At 42.4% G+C, this 27,216-nt stretch overlaps 1 protein-coding gene across 1 annotated transcript in view; it reads left to right on the top strand.

Annotated features, from left to right (window-relative positions):
* The window catches only part of PRPSAP2 (phosphoribosyl pyrophosphate synthetase associated protein 2), a 1,165,642-nt gene that overhangs the window by 1,068,243 nt on the left and 70,183 nt on the right, over nucleotides 1–27,216 (top strand). Inside the window, exon 11 of the mRNA XM_044089586.1 lies at nucleotides 11,654–11,800. Coding sequence (XP_043945521.1) covers nucleotides 11,654–11,800 — 147 coding nt within the window. The remainder of the gene's footprint in view (nucleotides 1–11,653; nucleotides 11,801–27,216) is intronic.

Below are 27,216 nucleotides of genomic sequence, written 5' to 3' on the forward strand. Positions count from 1 at the left end.
TTACCTTTCCCTTTCAAGTTATTTGCTCTCAATACCTTGGTTCCTTTGCCAGTTTTTTCCAATAAATTCCAGCCCCATTTTGCCTATTATCTAACCTACTAACCACAGTCTTGCCTGTCAGCGGAATCTCTTCTCCATTCTCATGCTGGTTTAGTTCTTAAACTACTCCCTGCTAATTTATGAATATAATACTCTGTATGATTTTTGTTGCTCTCCTTAAGAGGCTGCATCCAAAATCCCAATCTTTCCTTATTTCTTGATCTTCCCCCTGTATCATCATCATTCCTTTCACTTTGAATTATAGTTTTCTGCTTGTGCTATGTACAAGAGCCTTAACTGTGTTGCTCTAAAATACCCCCTCAAGTTGGGTAATCCTAGGTCCGCCTTGTTCTATTGGAAGAATCAGCTTGTCCCACTTGACCCTTGCTATCTTCCCTTCCCAGATAAATCCTTCAACTATTTTTTCAATTGCTATCCACAGCTTGTCCTCTGGTTGATAAAAATATGCCTGGCCTTGGATTTTTTAACTGCAACACCTGTGGAGTAATGGGGGTCTATGTTATCTAATCGAAGATTTATAACTTTGAATGCCATATGGCTGACACCATATGGTTGAAGTTAGAAAACTTTGAATTCTAACTTTGAATTCGTAAAAGAAAAGAAAACACTAAACCCCAAACTAAGGGAAGACTTTCCTTTACTGCACTGTGGTGTGATCTCGGAGTTGGTATATTTAAATAGCCGGGGGGGGGGGGGGGGCTGCTTTAACATCTTGGGTGATCTTTTTTTATTTTTATTTTTTCCCCCGTATTCAAAGTTTTCTAACTTTGGCCATATGGTATTCGAAGTTAGAAATCTTCGATCAGGTAATATAGACCCGAGTAATGTACATCATAGAATGTGGTTGTGAACCCATTAATTAAATGGTATATTGGGCAGACAGACACTAGTGAAGAAAAGAATTATGGAACATCTGAGAGACATTAGAAATGGTAGATTAGACAGCCCTGTTGCTCAGCATTTTCAATCTGCACATAAGATGATGTCCAATAGTTTTCTTGGCCAAACCATACTCGACACGAGATAGAAAATGTTAAGGATGGAGGCCAAATATATTATTAATTATAAAACTTTAAGGCCCAATGGTTTGAATTTAGTGCTGGATTTGAATGTATAGATATGAAAATGGTGTCTTTTTTTTTGTTTTTCTCCTCCTCTGCATTTTGTAGATTGGGAATTAAGTGAAATGCACAGAACTGTTAATGTATTTAATAGATAAATTCAGTAGTATACACATTTTTTCGACAGTGAACTTTTAATGTTAATGGTGGTTCTTCTTGCCGTTCAATTTCAAAATTGTTGAAATGTTTGAAAATATATAATTGTGTTTTATGGTGAAAAGAATGGTGTTTATTTAAAAAAAATTGTATCTCAAGCTGTTCGTCAATTTATTGTGTTAATTAATGTCAGTTATTGTGTAATTGAAGTGATTATAAAAGAATGCTATCCATATGATGTGATTGTTCCGTGGAAGGCAATACAGCCGAGGTACTAGGAGCTTCAGTAAATACTTTTGGATAGTGTGGATCCTGGCTCTGGTGTGCGTTTTTTATACTCTCCCTGAGCTTCACATCCACATACCTACTCAGTCACCCTTATTCCCCAGCAAGGCTAATTTTTCATCTTTTAGGTTTAATGGCTTGTACAATCCTATAGGTTCCATAGGCAAATTTTAGAAGAGTACTCCAGTGGAATTTAATGGTGCAGTGGTCTTAAAACTTTCTGCATACAGAAATTTGCCTTATTTAATCTGCACAAAAGCACATCATCTGGTGGATAAGATCTTCAGTGACACAAGGATGTCCATTCCAGTTAGATCCACCTGTGGCTATAGTAACTTCAGATACATCCCTTCTAGTTTGGAGGGGCATTTAGAAGGGAGGATGGACCAAGGTACTTCATCACACAGCGGTCAGTATTCATATCAATATCTTGGAAAGGAGGGTAGTCCTCCTAGCATTGCAGGCATTCTAGGATGTCCTCCCCAGGGTGTGATTTTTGTACAGTCAGACAGCATGTTGGTAGTCTTTTACATTAACAGACTGAGAGAAATGCACTCCCGTTCTGTGTAGAAAGGCCATGAGAGGTTGGCAGTGGGTGATTTCTTATTTTCTGATAGCAACACACATACTGGAAACTTTCGATGTACTAGCAGTCAAACTGAGTAGGACTATCTTAATGCCTCAGCAGTGGTCCCTCAATCCAATAGCGACGGTCTTGATTTTCTGTCACTGGGTCAAACTTTGCTGAGATTTCTTTGCATCTTACCTAAACAACAACTGCAGATGTTCTTCATCTCACATTGCTGCAGTCCTTACACTTGGGTAGTCCGCTGTCCTCGGTCGGCCCGAATATCAAAGTATTAGGCTGACGTCGGTCAAGGCGCTTAAGACTGACATCAGGACGTCAGGGTACAAATGCGCATGACCGGCGTCATATCCTCAGTCTTTTTTGCCGCATGGTCCGATGCAGAAGCAGCGTTGCAAGTGCCGTTCGGCGTTCTGAAATTTTTCGAATTCGGAGTTTCAGACCGAGTCAAAGTTGGCTAAGTACCCCGTTGGGGAATATTTTAGTTTTTTCTTGCCTCAGTGGTTTACCGGATGTCAGAAAAAGTGAATAACTGTATTTCTTGTGGGAAGCAGATACCGCATAGGGATTATCATACCGTGTATTCCTTGTTTGGGGCCTGAGCACGACGTTGTTGGGTGTCGCTTTTGTGCTAGGTTCAATAAGCGCACTATTAAGCGAAGGTTAGATTGTGCCAGGTTGGTCTTCGAAGCGGTGCAATTATAATATGCCATCGGATGCTCCGGCCCGCTTCTTCAAGAAGCGCAAAGACAAAGCAGCTAAACCCAGGCAAGAAGAGTCCGTTCGGACGCCGGTTCTTTAGAGGCCAGTGGAACCGGTGGTTCCGCCGGAGGCTTCTCTGGAGTCCCAGGGGGAGACTTTGATTTTGCAGGATGTGGCCTCTCAGGAGGCAGGTCAGGCTGAAGGGGCTTCTCAGGTTACTGTACTCCCTCCCTTCCTAGGGTGGTTAGGCCCTCTCCTTCTGTTTCCAAGGCTTCTCCCAGAGGCAGGCCAGGTTTAGCTTCTGTTGGTGTCACTCCTAGTTCTTCAGGATCTGTGCCCAAGAAGCACATGCTTAAAATGGCAGAAGATTTAATTACTTTGATTAGAGGTTCTTTGCCCCCTCCTGATAAGAGGCCTAGGGTGGAACCAGAGTTGGGGAGTTTTGAGCAGGCTTCAGATGTTTCAGAGTCTTCGGCTGAAGACCTGCAGGAGTATTCTCCTTATTCTGATTCTGATGCAGATGATTCGACTCCTGCTTCTCCTCCAGAGGATTTTTCTTTTTCAGAGACTCTTCATTCCATGAGGGAACATTTTAAGTGGGAAGGTCAGGACTTCTCTGATTCCAGGAAAAGGCTTAGGGAATTTTTGCTTTTACCCCAGCATAGGCCTTTGGCTATACCACCTGTTCTGGATGTTGTGGAAGATGTGTTTGCAGAGGCTTCACTTAATCCTGATTCTTTGCCTCCTGCTCCTGTTAAACCGGATAGATATTACAGGGTGCCTGAGGCTCATAAATATCTTTATAAGAGTCCTAGGGCGGACCCAGAAACTGTTAGTCAGGGACCTAAGGGTGTCAAGGCCTCTGTTGTAAAAAATCCGGTTCCTCCAGATAAAGAGGCCAGAGCTTTGGATAGATGGGGAAAGAAAGTCTATACTCCTTCCACCGTAGCTATGAGGGCTTTGAATTGCCAGTTTCACATGTTGAAATATCAAAACTATCTTCTTTCTCAATTGAAGTCTAAGGTAGATGCTCTGGCGGAAGGCATTGAGTGTAAAGAATTACAAGATTTGGTACATGTCTCTGAGCAGGTGGGTAAGCATTCTTTACAATGTGGTTTTGATGCTGTACAGGCCTCGTCTAGGGTGGCTGCCACTGGGTCAGTTCTTCGCAGGCACGCCTGGCTGAGGGATCAGAATTTATCTGACCATGTTAAGACAAGGATTTTGGATGCTCCTTTACAGTCTGATGTGTTGTTTGGTTCACCTGTGGAGTCAGTCTTGAAGAAAATGGAAGACAAGGCTAAGTCTATGCAGGCTGTTAAAGATTTTTGCAAGTTCAGCCTCCAGTTTAGTAGGAATTGGCCTGCTAAGGGGTGGACGACCCTTCTTATGATTCACAGTCTAGGGGTAGATCTAGGCGTGGTAGGGGCAGAGCTCAGAGCTCCTTCAGACCTAGGACAGGGAGTTCACCTGCACAATCTTCAGGTGAGGGCAGGGGCCAGTCCTTTCGTAAACAGGCCCAATGACCTACCTTTTCAGCTGCCAGATCCTTCTTGCCTGGCAGCACCTTTGGGAGGAAGGTTGGCACTCTTCAAGGAAAATTGGAGTTTGATTACTCAAGACAGATGGGTATTGGATATCATACACCAAGGTTACAGGTTTTATTTCCATACCTTGCCTCCTTTCAAAGGCATGCCGGACGTTCCTCCTCAGCAAAGACTAGAGGCTCACAAGCAAATTTCTCTGCTGCTCCAAATAGGGGCCATACAACCGGTCCCTCTGCCAGAAGTGGGCCTAGGATTTTATTCTCGCCTGTTCCTAGTACCAAAGAAGGGGAACACGTGGAGACCAATTTTGGATTTATCTATCCTCAACACTTATCTGGACATTCCCAAGTTCAAAATGTTGACGTTACAACAGCTTTTACCTCTGCTGGGCAAAGATCACTGGATGGTGACTCTGGATCTCAAGGAGGCTTACCTTCATGTTCCTATCAGGCTAAGTTGCAGGAAGTATCTGCGTTTTGGCTGGGACTTCTCATTATCAGTTCTCTGCATTGCCCTTTGGCTTATCTACTGCGCCCAGAGTGTTCACGAAGGTTCTGGCTCCAGTGATAGCTTTCTTCAGGCTAAGGGGAATACAGATCTATCCTTATTTGGACGATTGCCTGATTCTGGCCCAAGAAAGGACGAACTTCTTCATCATTTACAATATGTGATAGCAGTGCTAAGATGCCTGGGGTATTCTGTGAACGAAATAAAGTCCAGTCTAGTACCCTCTCAGGACATGTGCTTTCTGGGTGTGAGACTGAATACAGCATCCCAGATGGCCTTTTTGACCCCGGACAAACAAAAGAATCTTTCTCTTTACTTCCATCAATTGTCTCATCAGTCCAGGCTGACTGCAAGGACAGTCCTTCAAGCCTTGGGGTTCATGGCATCTTGTATTCTGGTGCTTCCCAATGCCAAACTGCATATGAGGAAGTTACAATGGTATCTCAAAAATGTATGGACACAGCACTGCCAAGATATGGACACTGTCATTCAGATAATACCTTGCATTCAAAAGGAATTTTTGTGGTGGGCTCAGGAATGTCACCTAAACAAGGGACTCTCTGTGACCCGGCCAGAGGCGAGTCAGATTCTAACGACAGATGCCTCAGACAAAGCTTGGGAGCTCATCTAAATGGAAAGTGGGTACAAGACACGTGGCCTGCCAGACTTCAACATCTACATATCAACCTGAAGGAGATGTTAGCAGTCCAATTTGCATTAATAGCTTTCAAGGATTTACTTCTTCCAGGGCAGGTGTTGGTTCTAACAGACAACACAACTGTCATGTGGTACATCAACAAGCAAGGGGGAACACATTCTTATCCTCTATGCAGGCAAGCAATGATTTTGTGGGAGACTGCTCTCAGTTTACAGCTAAATCTTCAGGCAAGGTTTCTGCCGGGAGCACAGAACTCCTTAGCAGATGTGTTGAGCAGACAAATTATGGATCCCCACAGTGGAAATTGGATCCTCATGTATTTCAGAAATTGACAGTGTTATGGGGAACTCCAGACATAGATCTGTTCGCTTCTCCACTAAACTACCAGCTGCCAAAGTTTTGCACAAAAGGTTTCATCCCACAGCTTGGAAAGTGGATGCTCTTTCATTCAATTGGAGCAATCTTCATGTGTATGCCTTTCCACCTCTGCCTCTCCTCCCAAAGGTACTCCTGAAGGTCAGACAGGACAAGCCAAAGATGATTTTAATAGCTCCAGATTGGCCTCGACAGCACTGGTACCCATTACTGAGAAGTCTGGTGCGGGAGCCTCCATGGCCTTTGCCTTGATTCCACATCTGCTGTCTCAGGAGAACAGTCATTTACTCAATGTAAAACTTCACTCTCTTCACCTAACAGCCTGGCATATTCTGTTTTAAACCCTGGAGGGTCTCAGCTTCCACAGCAAGTTTTGAATGTTATTTTGGAGGCCAGAAGGCCTAGTACAAGGAAAGTGTACAGATAAATGGAAGAGATTTTTATTTTGGAGTACAGCAAAGGAATTTGATGTTTCTAAGCCTAATTTAAGTGTGGCTCTTCAATATCTTACTGAGTTACTGGACAAAGGTTTGTCCTTCTCTTCTATTAAGGTTCATGCTGCAGCAATTTCTGCTCACTATGACTGTGACCCACCATTGTTTTCTCATCCTTTGTTTAAGCAATTCCTTAGAGGGGCTTAAGAATATAAGACCCCCACGTAGAGCTCCTACTCCTGCTTGGGATCTCAATTTTGTGTTGGAGAAACTCACTCTACAACCTTTTGAGCCTGCAGCTACTGCCGAGTTGAAATATTTATCATGGAAGACTGCTTTTGTGTTGGCCATTACCTCTGCGAGAAGGGTTTCTGAATTACAGGCCCTTATGGCGGTTGAGCCTTTCTTAATTTTCCATAAGGATAGGGTATCTTTTACTAATCCTTCCTTTATGCCTAAAGTGGTTTCTAGTGTGGCTTTAAACCAAACTATTCATTTGCCTACTTTTTATGCAAACCCCAACGTAAAGGGGATAAGATTTTCCACACTTTCGATATACACAGGCAGTTGCGATATTATTTGAGCAGAACTAAATGGTTCAGGCAGTCTCAGCAGTTATTTGTTTCATTTGCTTTGGGTTCTCAGGGCAAGCCTGTGTCTAAACAAACTATTTCTAAGTGGATTGGGTTTTGTATTGCTTTCTGTTATTCCCATCATGGTAAGGAGATTCCAGCTGGGATTAGGCCTCATTCCACTAGGGCTACTGCCACTTCTACAGCTTTTTAAGGGGTGGCAACTAAAGATATTTTGGAGGCAGCTACTTGGAGTTCAGTGCATACTTTCTCTAAGCATTACCACCTTCCACTTTACTCTAAATCTAGGGCTGGTTTTGCCACTGCAATTTTACAGGGCATTTTGGCAGCTCCTACTGCTTTATAGTTTTGCCATCCTCCCTTACCTCTGCTTTGGGATTCTACCCAAGTGTAAGGACTGCAGCAATGTGAGATGAAGAACATAGTACAGTTTTGTACCTACCATAAATGTAGATGTTCGAAGATCCACATTGCTGCAGTCCAATTTACCCTCCCTCCTTCCCCTCTGTAGTTAGAGGCGGTTGTGTGGTTTGGGTTGTAAATATTGTGGATATTGTATATATTGTACATATGATTAGGGCAAGGGTGGTTGGTTGTTTTTTGCTATCTTTTGGTTTTGACCTTTCTTTTTAGGGTCTTCTGACATCTGGGGCAAGAAAAGACTGAGGATATGACGTCGGTCATGCGCATTTGTACCCTGACGTCCTGATGTCAGTCTTAAGCGCCTTGACCGACGTCAGCCTAATACTTTGATATTCGGGCCGACCGAGGACAGCGGACTACCCAAGTGTAAGGACTGCAGCAATGTGGATCTTCGAACATCTACATTTATGGTAGGTACAAAACTGTACTTTACATTTCCCTAATCCCTCTGCAGGGACAGTCACCAAGGGGGGGGTACTAGTCCACACTTGGCCCCTCAAGTCTCCTCTTTTTTTATCTTCATTGCCCATAATGAACAAATTCATACTGAAAAGAAGAATTTGTAAGGCCAGAGTAATCCTCGTTGCTTTCTTCTGGCCCCAGCAAATGTGGTCTCCCTTCCTGTGGCCTCTACTAGTGCATCCACCACGAATGTTGCATCAGTATCTAAACTTAACACACCCATCCAGATTTTTGCCTCTGAACCAGAGATCCATTAAATTAACTGCTTGGTTCAGCCAGTTCTAACATTAGCCAGAGATGCCAGGCTCCCAAATGTGGTTCAGATCATATCTGCCTCTCAAACAATCCACTGTGATCTACCATTTCAGTTGTATCAAAAGGTTTAGATTCCCTTCATTGCTCCTATTCCTTCCATATTAGAATTTTTGTCTGAATTTTTCTATAGCAGTTCTAATTATTCCACCACCAAAGTGCAAATGGCTGCAATCTCAAGTTTCTACATAGGAAAGAATTATAATGCTATAGCTTCCTTAAGACACTCTAAAGCCTTTTTGAAAGGAACTTTTCTCTTGTGACCACCTGTCGGAGATCCATTACCTTTCTGGGATATTAGTTTCATGCTGCAGGCATTAACTCTGGCCCCTTTTGAACCAGCAGCATCCATTGATTTGAAGTTTTTCTCTTGGAAAACAATTTTTTCTAGTGGCTGTTACATCAGTCAGATGGATTTCAGAGCTGCCAGCCTCCCTATCTGGTATTCCTTAAAGACAAGTTTCCTTGAGCACTAAAGCATTCTTCCTTACTAAAGTGGCATCTGAGACTAACCTAACTCAGTTAATAAGTCTGCTAGTCTTCTTCCCCATATTCTCAATCAGAGGTGAGTACATTTTACATATGCTGAACATTTATTGTAAACTTGGGTTATATATTCATAGAACCAAGAAATTCAGAAAGTCTGATCAGTCATTTGTTGCTTTCTCAAAGTCTAAACTAGGTAAAGTGTTTAAGGTTGCTGCTTACAGATGGTTATCAGAGTGCATTTCTTTTGTGTACAATAAAAAGGGTTTTCTCTAGCTAAACCTAATGCTCATTCCACAAGGGTAGTGGCCATGTCAACAGCCTTTTCTAGTAGACAGCCCATTGAATACATTTGCGCTGCAGCAACTTGTTCATGATTTATATCTCGTTACAAATTGAATGTATAGTCCAGATCACACTTTGTCCTTTGGTTCCACCTTTGTCAAGAACATCCTTCTTTGATGCCACCCAGGTAAAACTGCTTGGAAATATGTCCTGTGGTTGAACTGGACAGAAATAGACAACATTGGATGCAAAAGTTATGTACTGACCATAATGGCAGATCCATGTGTCCGATTTTCATCCACTTCAATCTCCCTCCTTCCTGACATCTTTCAAATTGACACAAATTGGGCTTCTGGTAGCTGTGATTTTCCTGCACACCTTATCTATGGAACCAGCCCTACATGCCTGTATGCTGTGTTTAGTCTAAAATGTAATTGCTATGGATTATTTATTGGGGCAAACTTGATCTGAGGTACTCAAGTGGAGTGGAGGAAATTATGGGTAGGAGAAGGGTCAGAGCCCTGGAATTGAGAAGTTTCAGAGTCTATACCAAAATCAGATTTGACAACCCATTGTTGAACTGGATAAAAATCTGAAAACATGGATCTGTTGAGTACATAACTTTCATTTTTCTTGCTTCCAAGTCTAGCAAGGGTGGAACCAAATGTGTGTCTGTGTGTGTGTACCTCTCTGCAAAAGAGAAGAGTTCGTACTCCACCCAATTCTCACCACTTTTTACTGAGCATGGATGATTTAGATTGCATTCCATCCGTACACGTTTACAGTAGACTTTCCTCATGTAATGGAGGAATGCTTGGAAACCAGACCCTAGAAGGTCATAATTAGCGAAGTGGAAGATATTCTTCAGGTGCCTTGCCAGAGACCAGAACTCTAATTCAGATAGAGGTATATGATTGTGTGCTGTCTCAGACCTTGGTAAATCAGGTTTATCTTGTGCTTCTTTGAAGGTACATACTTCATCTGTCTGTCCTTAGAGCTTCTTATTCCAGTCACCTACTACTGGTAACCTACATCTCTTACCACTTATCTTGTTCATCTCCAGTCTGTCATGCTTTCTTGTCTTCATTCCTCCTTTCCTCCCGTTTCTCAGCTTCATACGACATATCCCACTGTCTCTGTATACTCTCTCCTACCTTCATATTCCTAGTTTTTGTAATTGTATACCACTGTCATTACTTTCGTAGGATTTTCTTCACCCATACTTGAAATACACTGCAATTTTACTCTAGTGTAAGGTTCTGTAACCATTATTCTGTAAACTAATCACTGTTAATGCATTTTGTCAATTTTTTTTTTTTTTTTTTTTTTTTTTTTTTTTTTTTTACAAATCTGTAGTTAGTTTCTTTTTTAAATGTAGTGTGGCTTAACACATGGACTTAGACTGGACATAATCCTAGGTGGATAAGTGTTCTACTCCACTAAAGAAAACTAAATAAAATTGCAATAGGCATCTTGCACCTCAGACCCCCAGCTTGAACTTTGCACTTTAAAAGGTTAACTTACTACTCTTCAAACAAGCAGCATCTGTGAACCTGAAATTGACTTCAAAATAGTATTCCTCATTGTAGTTGTCACTCGGAGAAAAAAAAGGCATCAGCGATTCAGATCATAATGGGTGAAGATATATGAGCACTAATCTTATTTTATGCCCATGGAGGATACAGAGGTAGTCCTCACCCAAACTATACAAGTACTTGTTTTCTTCCCAGTTTTTACAGTATGGAATTAAGATGTTTGCACTCACTAGATGTTCAGACAGTTGAGGTATTATGTGGTTGGAACCAAAGCCATTAAGAGCAATTCTCCTTTTGCTTGGGCCAAACTGGGGCTACCCATGGTTAAAGATGTCTCCAAATGAATAGCACATTATATCGAATTTTGTTACAAGACCAGTCAAAAGATTATACTTGAAAGATTCCAGACCCACTGCACTAGGGATACAGTTATTGATGCCTTCCTGAGCTAAGTTAGTATACAGGATATCTTAAAAGTGGACACATGGTCTTTCAGAGTGGCCTCCAGGGCAGGAGTGTTCACCTTTGCCAACTTTGAAGGGCAAGGTTATCTCTCTCTGTGCAGTAGTCCAGCTACTTATTCCTGATGGGGGAGCTAAGCAGCATTAGAAAACTTTCAGTACATAGACTGTAACAGTAGTCCACACAAAGAACATAGTACATTTGTGTCGACAACATAACACAATTGTAGACATTAAGTGTGAGATCACTCTTGCAGTCCTATTTCCCTTTTTCCATCCCCTCTCGGCTGTATGTGTAATTTTAGCCTGGATGGGTACCTACTTCCATTCCCCTTTTATAACTGCTATTTGTATATCCCTCTCCTTTTGTGCAGGACGAACCCCTGGTGTTTCAAGGGCTGTCATTTAGGTTAGCACTGTTGCAAGATATGCAAGGGAAGGACTAAAGATGGTGAAGAAAGACACCACCACGTATGTACCTGGTCCGTAAAGGCATCCAAGTTAAGTTAATGGGGGCATGAAAGAAGGGTGACAGTTTCATTTGTCACATTGGAAATAGGACCCCCAGCCTGTGGCAGAATTCCCTACAGTAATAACTAGACCACATTCAAAACAAATGCAGTTACGGTAAGTTGCCTGCACATCTTTACTTTGCTTATACTGATTGCTTAATAAAAAGGAAAAAATGTGCTAATCTGATCTTTGCTGTGTTTTGTTTTTGACAGGATGACATTATTGATGATGTTGATAGTTTTGTAGCTGCTGCAGAGACTCTTAAGGAGAGAGGAGCATACAAAATATATCTTATGGCTACTCATGGTCTGCTGTCTTCAGATGCCCCCAGGCTTATAGAAGAATCTGCTATTGATGAGGTAAACTTCCCAGCAATCTTTTTTTTTTTGGGAATGAGAGTATGTCTTATTTCTGAGCTGATTAAATGTCTGTCTTGTACTTGTACAACAGAAGTAACAGAAAAGGACTAATATGGCAGAGATATCTTTAAATGCTCTGACTTTTTATTTTATCATATTGTGCTCCAATCATGCCTAAATTGAAGGTGAAACTTTTGCTTTACAACTAATTAGAGGACCTGTTATACTGCCATTGTGACTTATCAAAAAAAATATCTCCAGTCATAATTAGAACACATTGGTGAATTCAGAATGTGTTCGAAGTCTTACTATACAGCTCAACTTCTGTTTTACTGCATATGATCAAATCAGTAGCAGCAGTTTTAGCTAAACAAGTAGTTCCAAAATAATGCATACGGCTCATATAAATGAGACTCCATATTTATTTATACTGCTTTCCAGTTTCTTGAACTAGTGAGTATCTTGCACCTTATTGGATGCCAATATGTAAATGTGTAGGTGAGCGTCTTTTTAGGAAAAACTGCAACTACAGTCAGCAAGCACACCTCAATGAAGCATCACTTTCGGGGAACTTATTTCAGGTTCGCTATTAATGTGGCATCAATCATGCCTGCTGTTTTTCATTACTGCCTATTATTTTCCAGTGTCTTGATGGTTTACAGATATTTGGGATTTAGAGGACACTTATTCTTCTTGATTCTCAGATCAAAGAAAAGAAAGCAAAATTAGCCTGCATTGGTGATGTAGGAGGATAGCTTCCCAGCTATGGCCCAGGTGACCCAGGAATGAGTAACTTGGTGTGATGGAAGATGCAGACTGGGGGAGGATGAGCATGCCTGTCTTGGTGGTGGATGTGGGATGGTATCTGCCTTCAACTAATGCTACATCTTGGTGGAGACATGGGCAAATCGTCTTGATTGCAAGGTAGGCTTCTCTTTGCGGGTGGAGGGCAAGAGTCGAATGACATGAGCAGTGATGCTTGCATCATCTTAGCTTTCTCCAGTTACAATCTTACTTTCTGTAACTATCCTCAGAGCGTTTGTAGTCCACTCCTGTGCTCTTGCCTGTCATCAGTGAAAGGAGGAGTTTGTCCTCTCCCTAGAAAAGGAGGGCCCATCTTGTATAGTTTTAGCAGGTTTCAACCACTCCCCTTGATCACTCAAAATGTATGTAAGAAAGGATAGTCTTAGCCATCTTAGGGGATAAAGACCGTGAGGTTATTCTGCTGCTGGAGACTGCAGGATCAATCAGAATTCAGCTGGGGACCCCTTCCAGGAGTAAGGGATGATGGTGAGAGAAGCAAAAATAGATCTGTAGAGAATAGGCAGATGTTTTTCGTGTTTCACTGTTGCAGTCCTCACATTTGGGTTATCCTTGCCAGGGTAGCCCTTGGCCAGCCCAAATACCAGAGGCTTAGCATTTCTGTGTCAGTTGCTGTCACTTCAGGACTGATGTCAGGTTGTCAGTAGTATAAGGTAAGGCAGCCAACGCCATTACATTAGTCTTTCTTGCCGCGGAGCCCGAAGCAGAAGCAGTACGTACGAGTGCCAGTCAGCCGCTACCTGAGTTTCGTCTTCCGAATTGAAGCTGAAGTCTTCTTAAGATAAGTACCCCGTTGGGGATCCGTTTTTCTTGCACTAACCGATGTCAGAAAAAGTTAACAATTGTATCGCCTGTGGAAAGCAATTACCACACCGAGACTTTCATTCTTACTACGTCACTTGCTTAGGCCCAGACCATGACGTCCCCCGCTGTCCCTTTTGTGCTTTGTTCAACGCCAGAACTATACGTTGTCGGGCCCTTATCGTAGCTAGATATTTTTGCTTACAGTCCTGGAATTCCAATATGGCTTCAGTAAGCCATCCGACAGCAGATCTTCCAAAAAAACGTAAGGATAAATACAGACACAAACCGCACAGGTCCAGACCTACCGACACTTGCATTAAGCTAGTCAGTTCTCCGGTCCTCAGGTGCTTTCGCAGCCCCTGATGCCCACTTCTTTGAATTCGCAGGCTTAGTGAGACCCTTTTGGAGTCCAGTATGCCGCAAAACTCCTTTTCAACTAAGGATCCTGCGGTTTCTCTCCCTTGGATGGGTCCAGAGGCCCTGAGCAGGCACCAGCTTCCGAGGAAGTGCTTCGCACTACCAATTCTCGACACAAATCAATGACCTCTTTCACGTCTACCGTTCTTTCTAAAACTACCGAGTTTCTAAGGCCTAGGGTACAAACCACACCCAAGAAACCGACAGCCCAATCTCATGCACCTGCTTTCTTGCCTCCGTTTCAAATGTCTAAAATGGCGGAAGACCTTATCATGCTGATCAGGGGAAGCCAAGCTACCCCTTCCAAAAGAAAAAGATATTTGTCCCCAGTAGTTTTGTCTGAACAGGAGTCTGATGACTCTGATGCATTTGAATATGAAGACATGCAACCCCTCTCTGCTTATGAGGATTCTGATGCAGAGGACTCCATTCCTTCAGCCCCCCCCCCCCGAGGACTTTTCCTTTGGGGAAACCCTTCATACCTTAAGGGAGCATTTCCAATGGGAATGTCAGGACTACCCTCAGTCTAAAAAGGGACTCTGAATTATTAGATCTTCCACAGCACAGACCCCTGGTCATTCCCCCAGTCCTGGATGTTGTGGACAATGTTTTCCTGTAATCCATAAACAAGGTTCGCTGTAGAGAACCAAATAAGGGAATGAGACCGAAGTTGAATTAATCCAAAGGTTGTGTAAAACACTTTATTCGTAGTTCACCAAAAAACAATCCTTAACGCTTTACACTGATATGTTTTCGAATGTCTTCCTCAGAAGCCAAAAGCTTAATCAATTAAACACCCCTCTTTTATAACAAATTCAATAAAATATTCAATAATTGAATTAATTCAACTTCGGTCTCATTCCCTTATTTGGTTCTCCACAGTGAACCTTGTTTATGGTTTGGAGTGTTCCTTTTGTTTGCTATTCAATCTGTTTGCTGTTTTTTGGTTTCCTGTAATCCAGTTTGACACCTGACACCCAGAAAACCTGACAGGTATTGGAGTCCCTGACTCGCACAGATTTCTTTTTAAAAATCCTACTGCTGACTCTGAGGTCATTTCTCAAGGGCCTAAAGGAATTAAAGCAACCTCTGCTAAGAATCCCACCCCCTCAGATAGGTATTCCCAGGCACTAGACAGACTAGACAGATGGGGTAAAAAAGTATACACCTCTGCTACTCTTGCTATCAGAGCACTAAATTGCCAGTTCCATATGCTAAAATTTCAGCAACATACCATGGAACTCCTCAAACAGTGTCTTCCTTTTCTGCTTGTGCAGAATCTAAAGGGTTACAAGAGTTAATGCATTCTGTAAGTCAAGTAACTAAACATACCTTGCACTATGGTTTTGACACCCTAGAAACTTCTTGCAGGGCAGCAGTCATCAGTTCTGTCCTTGGAAGGCATGCAATGCTTAAGGCACAGCCCTTGCCAGACCATGTTAAATCTAAATTGGTGGATGCACCTTGCACAAAGAGAACTTATTTGGCACTAAGGCAGAGGAGGTCTTAACAAAAATGGAAGAAAAATCTTAAATCTATGCAGACAGTTAAGGATTTCTAATAGGTCTGGCCACCCAGGTTCAGCAGGCATTGCCCCTCCAAGCACTGGTCCTTTCCTGTTCCCACTAGGTCAGTTCAGCCCAGACACCATGGAAGCAGACCCCACCAGACAGAAGCCACAGGGAATGCAGAGATCAAAACAGTGGAATTTCTCCACTTCAAAAACAGGGAGTTCTAAGCCACCCCCTCATGGTAAGAACTCACAATGACTCCCCCACCCCCTCCCTCTGCCCACCTTCACTTATCCCTAGGAGGAAAACTCTCCTTTCATGCAAGCACCTGGGCCACCATTACCAACGACCGCTGGGTCCTCAGCATAGTGTCCCAGGGATGCAGATTTTCTTTCCACACTCTTCCAACCCCAAAAGTGTTCCCAGATCTGCCTCCAAACCAGTGGGCAGAGGCAAAAAAGCAAGTCCTTTCCCTGCTCTCTTATGGGGCAATAGAGCACACTCCTGTAGAACAGATAGGCCAAGGTTTCTACTCTGGACTTTTTCTGGTACCCAGAAAAGAGGGCACCTGGTGCCCCATCCTCGATCTATCCATTCTAAACTCCTTCCTGGTGATCCCAAAATGCAAAATGCTCACCCTCTAGCAACTGCTACTCATGCTGTCCAAGGATGACTGGCTAGCCACCCAAGACCTAAAAGAGGCCTACCTCCACATTCCTATCATGGAATCATGCAGGAAATATCTACGTTTCAGGGCAGGCTCTCTGCACTTTCACTTCTCTGCACTTCCCTTTGGCTTATCTACTGCTCCCAGAGTTTTCACAAAATGTCTGGCTCGCGCCATTGCCTTTTGCAGACAAAGGACTATCCAAATTTACCCATACTTAGACTGCCTAATTCAGGAAGACAGTCAGGAAAAGCTGTTCAAGCACCTGACCTTTCTAAAGTCCCTACCCTCCCTAGGGTACACTATCAATGAAAAGAAATCCAAACTAGTACCCACTCAAAGGATTTTATTCCTGGGAACAAGCCTGGATACAGCATCCCAGATGGCATTCCTTACACCAGAAAAGCAAACTTACTTGACAGCTTACTTCTCTCAACTAGCCACCAGACCCCCAGTTATCTGCAAGGAAAATCCTGCAAGCTCTGGGGTTCATGACATCTTGCATTTGACTAATTCCATATGCCAGACTGCATATAATGAAACGTCAATGGTACCTAAAAAGCCTTTGGTGTCAACACTCTCTCAAGAACTGGAAAATCTTATACCAATGATACCTTGCCTAAGGAAAGATTTTATTTGGTGGGCAGCAGCATGCTACCACAACAAGGGACTACTTTTCTCACCCCCCACCCAGACCCTCACCACAGATGCATCAGACTGCCCGGGTGCACACCTGGACGGCAGATGCATACAGGGCCAGTGGAGCCCACAGCAAATCCATCTGCACATAAAACCAAAAAGAGATGTTAGCTGTCCAGCACGCATTGACAGCTTTCAGGCCCCTTCTCTCCCCAGGGGCTCTCCTGATCAAAACAGACAACACCACTGTGATGTGGTATATCAAGCAGGGTGGGACTCACCCTTACCCTCTATGCAGGCTGGCCATGACCCTTTGGCACATAGCCTCTGCCATGCAACTCCACCTGTTAGCACAATTCCTGCCAGGCTCTGTAAACTTTCTGGCAGACCACTTAAGCAGAAATCTTCTGGACCCACATGAGTGGCAGCTAGACCAAAGAACCTTCACCCTAATGACTCAGAAATGGGGCACCCCAAAGGTTAGACCTCTTTGCCTCCCACTCCAACCATCAGCTCAGCAAGTTCTGCACCAGGGAGCATCACTGCATGGCTTGGAAAGTGGATGCCCTATCCTTCCCCTTGGTCAATCTCTCGGTCTATGCATTTCCCCCACTACCTCTCATCACCAGGGTACTGCTCAAAATAAGGGAGGAAAAACTAAGGACAATTCTTATTGCTCCAAACTGGCCTTGCCAGTACTGGTACCCACTGCTGCGCAGCCTGTCCCCATTGCCACCATGGCATCTCCCTCAGACCCCAACCCTCCTGACCCAGAGGGAAGGAGAATTCATGCATCCCCAATTAAAGACCCTCAATTTGGCAGCCTGACTTATTCCCCTGACCTCTGATCAATCTGCCATCCTCAGTAAACAGGTTCTAGATGTTCTACGTGAGGCTAGATGCCCTAGCACTAGAAAGGCTTATGCTGAAAAATGGTAAAGGCATTCTGCACCTGGATTCAGACCAAGGGAGCCGATATGGCACAGCCCTCCCTACATCTCATCCTGGATTAACTAGCTGACCTGCTACACAATGGTCTCTCCTTTTCCTCTATTGAAGTTCATGCCTCTGCTATCTCTGCTCATTTCCACACTGAGCACCCCCCCCCCTTTACTCACACCCTCTGATCAAACTATTCCTAAGAGGGGCTAGCAACTTGAGGCCACCCAGAAGAGCACCTACCCCAGCTTGGGATCTTAACTTTGTGTTGGAAAAGCTCACCCTGCCCACATTTTAAACAGCATCATCAGCAGAGGTTAAACTTTCTGTCCTTAAAGACGGCTTTTCTTCTGGCCATCACTTCAGCCAGAAGAGTCTTTGAGCTACAAACCCTCATGGCTGTAGAGCCCTTAATCATCATCCATGCTGACAGGGTGTCCCTCAGGATTAACCCATCCTTCATGCCCAAAGTGGTGTCGTGTGGCTCTCAACCAATCCATTCATTTGCCCACCTTTTTCCAGAACCCACAAAACAAGGGGAAAAGGATCCTGCACTTTGTAGATGTGCACAGACAGCTCAGATTCTATCTAGACATGACTAAATCATTCAGAAAGTCTGATCAATAGCTGGTCAGCTTTGCTGCAGGGGCAGAGGGCAAAGCCATCTCCAAACAAACCATTTCCAAGTGGATAGCACACTTGCATCCATTTCTGTTACAAGCAACACAGAACATCTCCCCCTAAGGGGGTCAGGACTTGTTCTACAAGAGCAGCCTCCACCTCTGCAGCTTTCCTCAGAGGAGTCCCCATCAGGGACATCCTAGTGGCTGTCACCTGGACATCTGTTCACAGTTTCACCAAGCATTACCACCTGCGTATCTTCTCCAAATCCAGGGCAGGCTTTGCCACTGCAGTATTGCAAGGCATCCTAGCCAGCCCCTAGTCTCCTTGACTGCCTCCACCCTTTTCCTCAGCTTTGGGAATCAACCCAAATGTGATGACTACAACAGTGAAACACGAAGAACATAGTACAGTTGTGTATATTTACCATAAATGTAGATGTTAGTGTTTTGACTGTTGCAGTCCTGGTTTCCCTCCCTCCACCCCCCTCTTCTTTTTTTCTCTCACTCCTTACAAGGAACTTGTTGGTATTTACTTTCTAATGGTGGGGGTTCTTCCACCATATTCTCGCTCCCACTTGGGGGCTCCTGACAGGGCAAGAAAAACTGATGTAATGGCGTCTGCTGCCTTAATTTATACTACTGACAACCTGACGTCAGTCCTGAAGCGACAGTAACCGATGCAGAAATACTAAGCCCCTGGTATTTGGGCCGGCTGAGGGCTACCCTGGCAGCGATTACCCAAATGTGATTACTACAGCAGTGAATACACTCTTAACATCTACATTTATGGCAAGTGTACACAACTGTACTTTTTCACACACATACTCTGGTAATTGAATCACAAGTGCTAGTATGATTCCTAGTACATGTGCTTGTAAATAACCTGGGACTTGCCACCCTGAACTATATGAAGACACATGATGGAGTTCTCTTGACTGTGTGTCCCAGGCTGGTATGAGTCTAACATTAATTAGTATTCTTCCTTCTCCAAGGGTGATGCTACAATATGAGCAAAAACAAATTGACATAACAGGCTTAGATTTTGGTGCCATTTGAAAAAGGTACAGTATTTCAGCATGGGAGGGTACAGTTGCTTTGCCAGTGATGGTCTGCACCTATCCTGTTTGAGCTTAGAAATATTGGCTAAAACCTTGTCCAGCTCCATAGTGCCTTTTTTATGCATTGCCAACCTGATAAACTTTCCAATGTAGCAAAACCATCCCAAGAAAATATGAAGGTTTTACTGTTTAATGCCGAGAGTCTAAACAAGAAACTCTGTCCTTACAAGCTTGCCCCACTCAGGAGAATGTAGACGTCTCTGCAGTTCTAGACATAGTTTAGAGCTGTGCAGAGCACCCAGCAGAGCAGGACTGTACTCCTTTCCACACACTTATACCAGTTACTGCACAGGAAGGAATAAAAGGCAGACCTGTCTCGATTTTCATCAGCATCTTAAGACTCATTGAATAGTATTTATGCACTTGAGCTCCTCCATGCTCAACTTAACATAAGCAAAGTCCCATGCCATATCCTTGTAAGCTGTAGGTTCCCCTCTTTGACCCAGGAACCCCTCAGTTTTTAAGTGTACTGGAGATGCTCTCCATTCAACTTAATGTCATATTCATGGGTGACTTTAACTACCCTACTCATCTATAACCTCAAACGTGCAGGCCCAGAGATTCATAGATTTTGTTTACACAAACACCCTGTACCAGATAATCCATATGCCAGCTAGGGCACAAACATCCTTGATGTGGCCCTTTGTAAACTTGGGAAACTCTACACTCCTCTCACTACTGTAACGTCCCCACTGGTCAGGTCAGACCATAAGGTTCTCCTTTGAAAAAATTTAAATACAGAACCCCAGCAAACCCTGGTCCTTTCAGGAATTATTCTACAGCAAACTTCCTGTTAAGTGACACCCTGGCAAAATTCCAAGCCCCTTCCCCCAAACCCTGAGCACCACTGCCTATGTAGAACTATTAACAGAAGTCCTGTACAGTGATATTAGTAGCTACATTAAGGCAGCTGCCTATCCAGAAAATGCACATGATAAAACTCAAAACAAATCTTGGTGGAATCCCAGCATCAGTCAGCTGTATAAAAAAAAAAATCATGGCAAAAGTTAGCAAGTGCACTGCTCAGCAAGGAAAAAAATCCCTTGCCAATCTAAGCAAGCAACTTAGCTTTAGTAGACTTGCTTAACATTGTAGATCTAAGGTAAAAATTGCTTCCCATGCCAAAGACAGGCAAAGGGGTTTCTTCAGTTATGTCTGCAACCTCAAAGGCAGTAAACAGTAGTGTGCCAAACTAATTGTAAATAGAACCATTTCTGCTGAGGGAGAAGATCTAGCAAATCTACTGGTTAACAAATTTAGCTCTAGTTTTACCTCCATCTTCCCCAGACTGTCCTCTGTAAATACCCTCTTTAATAACTTCTCCAGCTGTCAGTAGGGAGCAGGTTGTCAATGCATTAAACAAGGCCAAGAATAGTGCATCAGTGGCCCTGATAATATCCAGGGTGCCTCCTTAGTACCATGAAACATGACCTATCAGGATCAGTTGAATCACTATTTAACAGTAGCCTGCAATACCAAGTGAATGGAGGACTGTAACTGTTATTCCTTTGCACAAGGGTGGTCCATCTTCATACCTAGGTAACTACAGACCTGTAAGTATGACTAGTCTCTTATAGAAGACCGTGGGAAGAATTTGTGATGAAAATACAGTGACATAGGAAGCCTTCAGTCACCTGTGTCCAGCCCAGTTTGGTTTTGCCAAGTGCAGGTCATGTCTACTCTGTCTGGTGAACTTCTATGAGAAGGTCACCTAAACAAAAGATGAGGGAAAAACCAGTGCATGATGCATACTTTGACCAAAACTTTCAACACAGTATCCCACTCAGGCATTATTGGCACTCATGAAATTTAGCTGGCTCACAGATAGGACATAAAAAATTAGGATAAGTGAGTCTACTGCCACAGAGACAGTTACTAGAGAGCCCCTAAAGGCTTGGTGCTGGGGGCACCTTCGTTTTAAGTGTCTGTTTCTCTGTTGGCAAAGGTAATGTTAAGGGCTTTTGCTGACCGTGTTTGCAGACTATTGCAAACTGTATGCACTTAGATTTCCCCCCAGTGACACCAGGTGCCCTTCAAGAAGTCCTGAAGCAGACAGTGCGAGTGCAATGATCCAAAACATAATGCCAAGAAATTCCTTAATAGTATCTTTTGGGAAGACGGTTACTTCTGGTAACTACTACATTGACAGTACCCCCCCAAGAGTAGAGCCAGTAGTCTGGGTTTTTGGGAATGCATGTATACAGCAATCTGACCTTTGGTTGTGTCTATGGTGATAAGTAAATCATTTTATGTTGTGCAATTTACAAGCAAGGGTATGGCATCTAGGTCCAAGGATGTCATTCTTATGATATACTTGGCTCTTATCAGACCACTTATTAAGTACAATGCAGTGACTGGAATGTCGAAAAAGATGCCTCACAAAAAGAATACAGGACATTGTGACTACCTCCTCCTCTGGGCAAGTAATCAAGGAGCCTGAATCCTCACCGCTGGCACCTGTGGGGAGCACTCACTGGGAGGATAACAGGTGCACATGATTCTCTGTCAGTCGTGAAGAGATTTGCTTGTTATGTACTCATAATTTGCTAGAACATGTTGAGACTGAGATTTTAAATTTTCCCCTAGTCAAAGAGGACCTTTTTGGCCCCTCTGCACTGAGCTGAGGTTCTTATGATTTCTTAGAGAGAGGAAAGTTGATCGGGGGGTGACGCATCTCCCAACCTTCCTTTTTTAAAGATTGTACATTTTTCTTTCCACTTGATGATCTTTTTTGCATAAATGTTTAAGTGTCAAGATGCCAATAAACAGGATTTTAAAAAGCATCGTCAAGGAGGCTCCAAGCAGAGAGGATAGCACACACAAACATAAAGAACAGTCCAGGAAGTTAGATTGGCTTTGTCTCTTCAGGACTCTGCCACCTTCATGGCAGTCACTCCATTGATTCCTCCATGCTGAGTAACAGAAATATCAATGTTTTTACCAATTCTGGAGCAGATGTTATCCTAGAGTGTCATAGAACCAGAGCTTTTACCAGATGGTCATAGGGTTTTTATTCATGGATCTATGTGCTTCCAAAGAAACAAAGAACTTGGAGACCAATGCTAGATCACGCCTTTCTCGATATTTTTATAAAGCTCTGAAACTTAAAAATATCCCTTCAGAGTCCTATAATTACTTATTGTTGCAAACTTCATGACATTAACGTTATTTTATATTAGGCAGTTGTACAGACTTTTTCCAGTTGTCAAGAATCATTGACAAGAATTAAAACACCAAACTGAGGAGTTTTTTTTTTTTTTTTTTTTTTTTTTTTTTTTAAGTGAACTTAAAAAAAATCTCTCGTCCTTCTCATAGAAAAGTTTTCCCAGGATGTCTTTTAGCTTTTACCTATGTATAGTTTTTCCTCCTCCCAGACAAATTAGAGGTGCTGCATCTGCCAAGGAATTTCCTCAGGATTCTGGGGTACATGGCCCTTGATTCCTGTGGCCTGACTTCACATGAGGAAAATTCAGTACCTTAGGTCAGTCTGGACTCAGCATCAACACTCCTTATCTTTTCATATCGTAGTCCTGGGGTTTATAAGAAGGGGAGTTACTGTGAAAGGTGGACCAGTTCTCTCTCAATCCATATCTCCTTTTCTGCCTCATTTTCAGTTTGTTACAAGAGATGTTTCAGATCTTGCTCGGGGGGGGGGGGGATGCCAGGTCTGTGGAACAAACAAGACAGACAGAAACACAATGTCAAACGATTGGTGGTAATAAATGGTTTGAAAGCCTTGAGACATATCTGCTCTCTAGCACCTCTGCATGTTAGACAAAACCACAGTGATGTACTACTTGAAAAGGAGACGACTGATCCTACTTGCTTTGCAGACTTGCTATATGATAACTTGTTTTTCAGACAACAGGATCAACAAGATCCATCTCAAAGATCTTCAGAGTTTAGATTCCATCGGTCTAGTTTCAACCCTCCGATGGACAAACATGTGGCTATTTTTCAACAGGCTATCAAAGATCTACATTTTCATCTGGGTTCAGAAAATACCATTAAACATAATTTATCCAAGGCCGAACAACTAGCCTTAACACATCTCATCTAATATAGTTATTCTTTCTGCTGATAAAGGGTGGTGCGGTTGTCATCATGGATGCTGATTATTATTGGGATGAGGGAAATAGACAGCTGTCCAACCCCTATCACTACATGAGGATGACCACTGATCCTACCCCCAATTTTAAAAAAGAAATTGATGGTTTCTTAGAGGAAGCGGTTGAGGCAGGTATTATTTCTGATAACACCAGATCACATTTAACAGTCATGGATCCTGTGAAACAGTATTTATACCTATTACCAAAAATTCATAAATCTTCTCATCAACCACCGGGTAAACCCATAGTCTCAGGGATTGGATCACTCACGGAACCCTTGTCTGTATTCCTCACGGATAAACTTAAACCTCTCTTACCATTGATTAGAGACTCCAGGATACAACAGAGTTTTTGCAAATTGTTTCGGATTCACAATTAGAGCCACATTGGTTAATGTGTACTCTTGACGACAAATCTCTGTACACCAGTATTCCACACTGGGCGGGATTAGCTGCACTAGATTTTTGGTTAAATAAAGCCGGTATTTATCCCCCTGGCTTCAATACATTATTGATCTGTATGGCTGAACATATTCTCACAAAAAATGTTTTTTACTTCAAACAGGATTGCTATTGGCAGGTACAGCTATGGGTGCTTCATTTGCACCAATTTATGCTGACCTTTACATGGGATATGTGGAAGAACACATTATTTATGACTAACTTCATAACATATATATACCTGAAATTGACATCTGGAGAAGGTATTTGGATGACTATTGGCTTGTTTGGAAAGGTGGTAGTGATTATTTACATTTACAGGAGTTTGTTGAACATCTCAATGGAAATGTATGGGGTGTGGAGTTTACGGTTGATTACCATCAAAATGAAATACACTTTCTTGACGTTATTTTACAACATCAACCAGATAACACCTTAAAAACTTCTGTATACCGTAAATTTCCTGAATACAACACCTTGTTACATGCAAACAGTCTTCATCCAAAACATACGATCAACAATATTCCTAAATCCCAGTTTTTATGCCTTAAAAGGATATGTTCCTCCGAACAAGATTTGATACAACATCACGAGGATCTTGCCAATAGGTTTCTAATAAGGGGATATGCTAAACATACAGTTAGTTCAGCTCTGCAATGGACCAAAAATCAGACTAGGGATACACTATTACAGTATCGTAGACATTATAAGCAGACTAATCAGGAGATTTTGAGATTTGTTACTGCATATGGCAGGAATACTATGCATCTTTTGGACATTGTGGATAAACATTGGAACATACTCAAATCTCACACTCTATTAGAGGACCACTTGGGGGATAGGTGTTCATTTTCGTATAGAAAGGGTAAGACACTGGGATCCCATTTCTCTTATTATAAGAAAATAGCACCAAGGGATGATGTTTTTCATCAGAGAACCTTAACGGGTGAAAAACTAGTTGGATCATATCCCTGTGGACATTGTAGTTTTTGTAACTATATATTCAAAACCAAAACATTTACTAGTAGGAACACTGGACCGTTATACAATATTCGTTGTTTTGGTAATTGCAGTGCAGATTGGATTGTCTATCTTGCCACATGCACTTGTCAAGCCTTCTACATAGGTCAGACATCCAGACAGTTCAGGATTAGAATATCTCAACATTTGGGTGATATTAGGAATGTTAAGGTTACCAATGCGTTATACAGACATACATTGAATCATCCCACTGCCAAATGTTCATCTAGCATTTATAGATAACATCACAGGCAATCGGGCTTTCAAAACAGGATGGCATGAAATTCTTAATAACCAGGAAATTCTTAATAACAAGGAAAGAAAATGGATAGTGAAACTTGGGGGTCTCTTTTCCCCTGGACTTAATGATGAATTGTGATATTTTCTTTATTATATTATATTTGTGCCAGATTTACTGTTGCAGGAAATTCATTATTAATACACATGCTTTTTGTATTTACAGGTTTGTGTATTGATTAATTATAATACTTTTATTCCATGACAGGAAGTGATGTCATATTACCTTATTGGAAAGGGTTATTTATGTTGGGCTTTTCCTTTATTTCAGTGTTACTCTACTGATGAAAGCTATTGCTGAAACCGGTCTAGTTCTCAGCTTAATAAAGCTCTTTCAGCTCATCATTGGTGCTGGCGTTTTCATTTTGGTCATACTAACTTGGGAGGTAACATCTCAACTCGTTTCAACTATGTAATCTTTATAAATTCCATTAGAGTAAAACATTGTAGCAGGCAAGCCAAGATATACCAGACCCTCATAAATGACAACTTGCAAGAATTGACCTAGCTTGGGAGGTAACATCTCAAATCATTTCGACTCTGTAATCTTTATAAATTCCATTAGAGTAAAACATTGTAGCAGGCAAGCTAAGATATACCAGACCCTCATAAATGACAACTTGCAAGAATTGATCTAGCTTGGGAGGTAGCATCTCAACTCGTTTCGACTCTGTAATTTTTATAAATTCCATTAGAGTAAAACATTGTAGCAGGCAAGCTAAGATATACCAGACCCTCATAAATGACAACTTGCAAGAATTGACCTAGCTTTAGCTAACACTTCAGTAACTGTTGGCTTCCTTTCAAAAAACACTGCATGACTCCTTGCAGATAGGCTTTGAAGACAGATGCCTTTTCATTCCTATGGATGGGTCTGTTCCTTTACACTTTTACACCCTTTCCATTGATACCAAGTTTCCTTCAAAAAATCCAGGAGGACTGTCCAAAGATGGTGACTCCCTTTTGACCCAGGCAATAGGGGATGTTCATCATTCTCACTGCTGCTGTAGTTTTTGGCTGTTTGGGTCGAATCCAGACCAGGTTACAAACCGTGGCCAGTTTTTAAAAAGCTCTGGCCCCTCCTAAATCTACACTCTGCTGATTTGCTAATCTCTTGGAAGGGAATAAGCAGTTGGAGAGTAACTTCAGAGCTTTCTTGCTGCCTCAAGGAAAACAGGAGTTTTGAGTCATCTTAACTGAAATGTATGGATGTGAATTTTGGAAAGTGTTTATGTACTTAAAACCATCTTTGAATGTTTTGGTGCTTCTCAACCCTTTGTGACACCTTACCTTCATTATTGAGATATTTTGCTTGAAGGTGTTTTATTTGAGTTTTGGAAAGTGTATTTCCAGGTATAAATGTATTTTGTTTGGTGCTTGTGTATACTTTGTGACAGTTTCATTTGTTCCCCCGTGCACTTTCTGTGAAAGGGATTTAAAGTTATGACCAGTTACAGGTCCTGCTGTTCCTTCTGCTGTACCTAAGAGAGAGAGAGAAAAAATAAGGGCGCTCTTGCCTACATAAGTGTCAGTGCCTCAGCCAGTTGGTGTTCCTCAGGCTACTCACTGGTTTCTCTGTGTTCACTTGTGCATACTCTCTCCTACTAGCATGGATCAGAGTGTTAGCCACTTCCTGTGTGTCTTTCCCATTTCCAGTAGAAGAACCATAATCTTTGGGTATGTAAGTTTCTCTGTGAGCTGCTGCTTGGTGAGGATGTGGAAAAAGACCTCTTGCCTATGATGAAGTACCATCTCTCAATTGACCCCCTTCGAAGAACAACCCTAGAAAAAAGAAACGAAAGATGGGACATCAGTTTTATAAAGACATTTTGTCTGTTCAGAAGGATGATTTTTCTTTCCTTAGCCAGGAGTTTATTTGCAGGCTTTCTATCCTGGAGAGCAGAAATCCATGGGTCTGTGTTTGGCTATTGAAAACATAAACCCTTGAACAGCTAAATATCATAAAGAAAACATCTTTACGGAACATTACCAAACATGAGTAACTGCGAA

The sequence above is a fragment of the Protopterus annectens genome, chromosome 12.part0 (genome assembly GCF_019279795.1).
Source record: "Protopterus annectens isolate FY-2018-M chromosome 12.part0, PAN1.0, whole genome shotgun sequence".
NCBI classification, from domain to species: Eukaryota; Metazoa; Chordata; order Ceratodontiformes; family Protopteridae; genus Protopterus; species Protopterus annectens.